This window comes from Micromys minutus (assembly GCF_963924665.1).
Source record: "Micromys minutus genome assembly, chromosome: 8".
NCBI classification, from domain to species: domain Eukaryota; kingdom Metazoa; phylum Chordata; class Mammalia; order Rodentia; family Muridae; genus Micromys; species Micromys minutus.
Window position 1 is genome coordinate 36,387,515 of NC_137977.1, and position 1,658 is coordinate 36,389,172.

At 47.9% G+C, this 1,658-nt stretch overlaps 1 protein-coding gene across 1 annotated transcript in view; it reads left to right on the top strand.

Moving 5' to 3' along the window:
* Nucleotides 1–281: 281 nt before the first annotated feature.
* The window catches only part of HSD17B4 (hydroxysteroid 17-beta dehydrogenase 4), a 68,497-nt gene continuing 67,120 nt past the window's right edge, over nucleotides 282–1,658 (top strand). The window contains exon 1 of the mRNA XM_080919682.1: nucleotides 282–447. Coding sequence (XP_080775808.1) covers nucleotides 390–447 — 58 coding nt within the window. The 5' untranslated portion in view covers nucleotides 282–389. The remainder of the gene's footprint in view (nucleotides 448–1,658) is intronic.

Genomic DNA, 1,658 nt, shown 5'->3' on the forward strand with positions numbered 1-1,658 from the left:
ACCCCTCTAGAATGGAAGCCAAGTGCTATTCATCTAGGTCAATGGCTGAATTCAGAGCACGTTGAGTGAATGATAAATCTGTAGCGAAATATATGAAAATAGAGTGAGTAATAAGTCATTTAGCCACATGGATCGTGGCAGCGCTGTCTTCTGAAAGAATTCCCAAAGCAATTGTCTTGGACAAATTTTTCTCCACGAAGGGGACTCGTACTGGACTACATTTCCCATGATGCCAAGCCAGACCGACGCAGGCGCACTTAGAACCACCGGCGCCAGTTTCCCGAAACCTAAAGGTCGCTTGTTTGCGTCCTGCCCCACCTCTCCGTGCCGCTGTCTCGCAGAGCAGTACCTGGGGCACTGTCAGCGTGTGCGTGGTGCAGGATAGACTCATGGCTTCGCCGCTGAGGTTCGACGGGCGTGTGGTCCTGGTCACTGGCGCCGGGGGAGGTGAGCCTCGCGCCCGGCCCGCCATCTGGACAGGGGCTGTGACGCTCAGCTGCAGGGTGCGAAGCTGGTCCTGGATTGCGGGGGCTCGGGGGGTTTGGGGACCGCGTGGGCCGGGCACGGAGGGGCACTGGGCACGTCTGCAGGTGCTCCGGGTCCCAAACGCGGGGGGAGCTTCTAAGGTCCAGGTCTTTCCCAGGGGAGATGTCAGCAGGGTTGGAGGGTGCACAGCCGAGTGAAGTTTGTCCCCTCCCTAGTGTGTGGCTATGGACTGTGACTTTTGCTGCCTTTGGACGCTTAGGCCTCTGTCAAGTCACACATAAGCTTAAAAGAATTTCAGGGGCCTAGCATCCCACCCGAGGAGTTGACAGTCCGGCCCCTTGACTTTGAGTGGTCAGTAGTTGAGTGTTTGTTTTCCTCTGCCTCACGAGTGAAGTTTTTTTTTTTTTTTTTTTTTTTTTTTAAGAGGGCCACACACCAGAGTTCCAGAATTGTGGCAAAGGTCACAAAGTCCTGTGTGTGAAAGGGTGAGAGATGATACAGCGATAAGGTAGGAAGAGAGGAGAACTTGAGCGCAAAGGCGTCTGCCAAGTGAGAGAGCTGCCTGTCTCATTTCTGCCTGCCTTTTATTTCGAGATAGAGAATTGTGATAGAAGCAATACTAATTTTAAAGGACAGAAAATTTAAAAATTGACATTCAGGTAGATATTTTACAGTGAAATTTCTTCATTAGTTTCACAGCAGGGAGTAAACCTTTAACCTCAGTGTGCAGGGTATTGACTTAATCAACCTTTGCTCTTTCACCTTTGTACTTAAAGGGGCTCTCTTTCTCGTTTACCAGCTGTTATTTTTGAGACAGGGTCTCATCTAGCTGAAGCTGGCTTTCCACTCCTGATCTTCCTCTGTCCAGTTGTATATTTATCAGTTTATCTTAAATATAAGTTTTCTATTCAGCTTTCCCATTTAGCAGTGAAATGTGTTAACTAAAATCGAAAAATAAGGTTAAGAAAAGTTTAAGGCAGAGAAAAAAATCTTCCACCCCTGGCTGTTCCTTCACAGGTCAGTTCCCCAAAGAGTATCACTGCTTGCCAGTCTTATATATTGAGAGTTAAAATGATTTGTAGTTGACAGTTGCATATTTGAGGGTTAGCATGGGTTATAGAAATCAGACATCTTGGAGTAAGAAAGAATTTGGGTTTCAGGGAGGGTTTTTG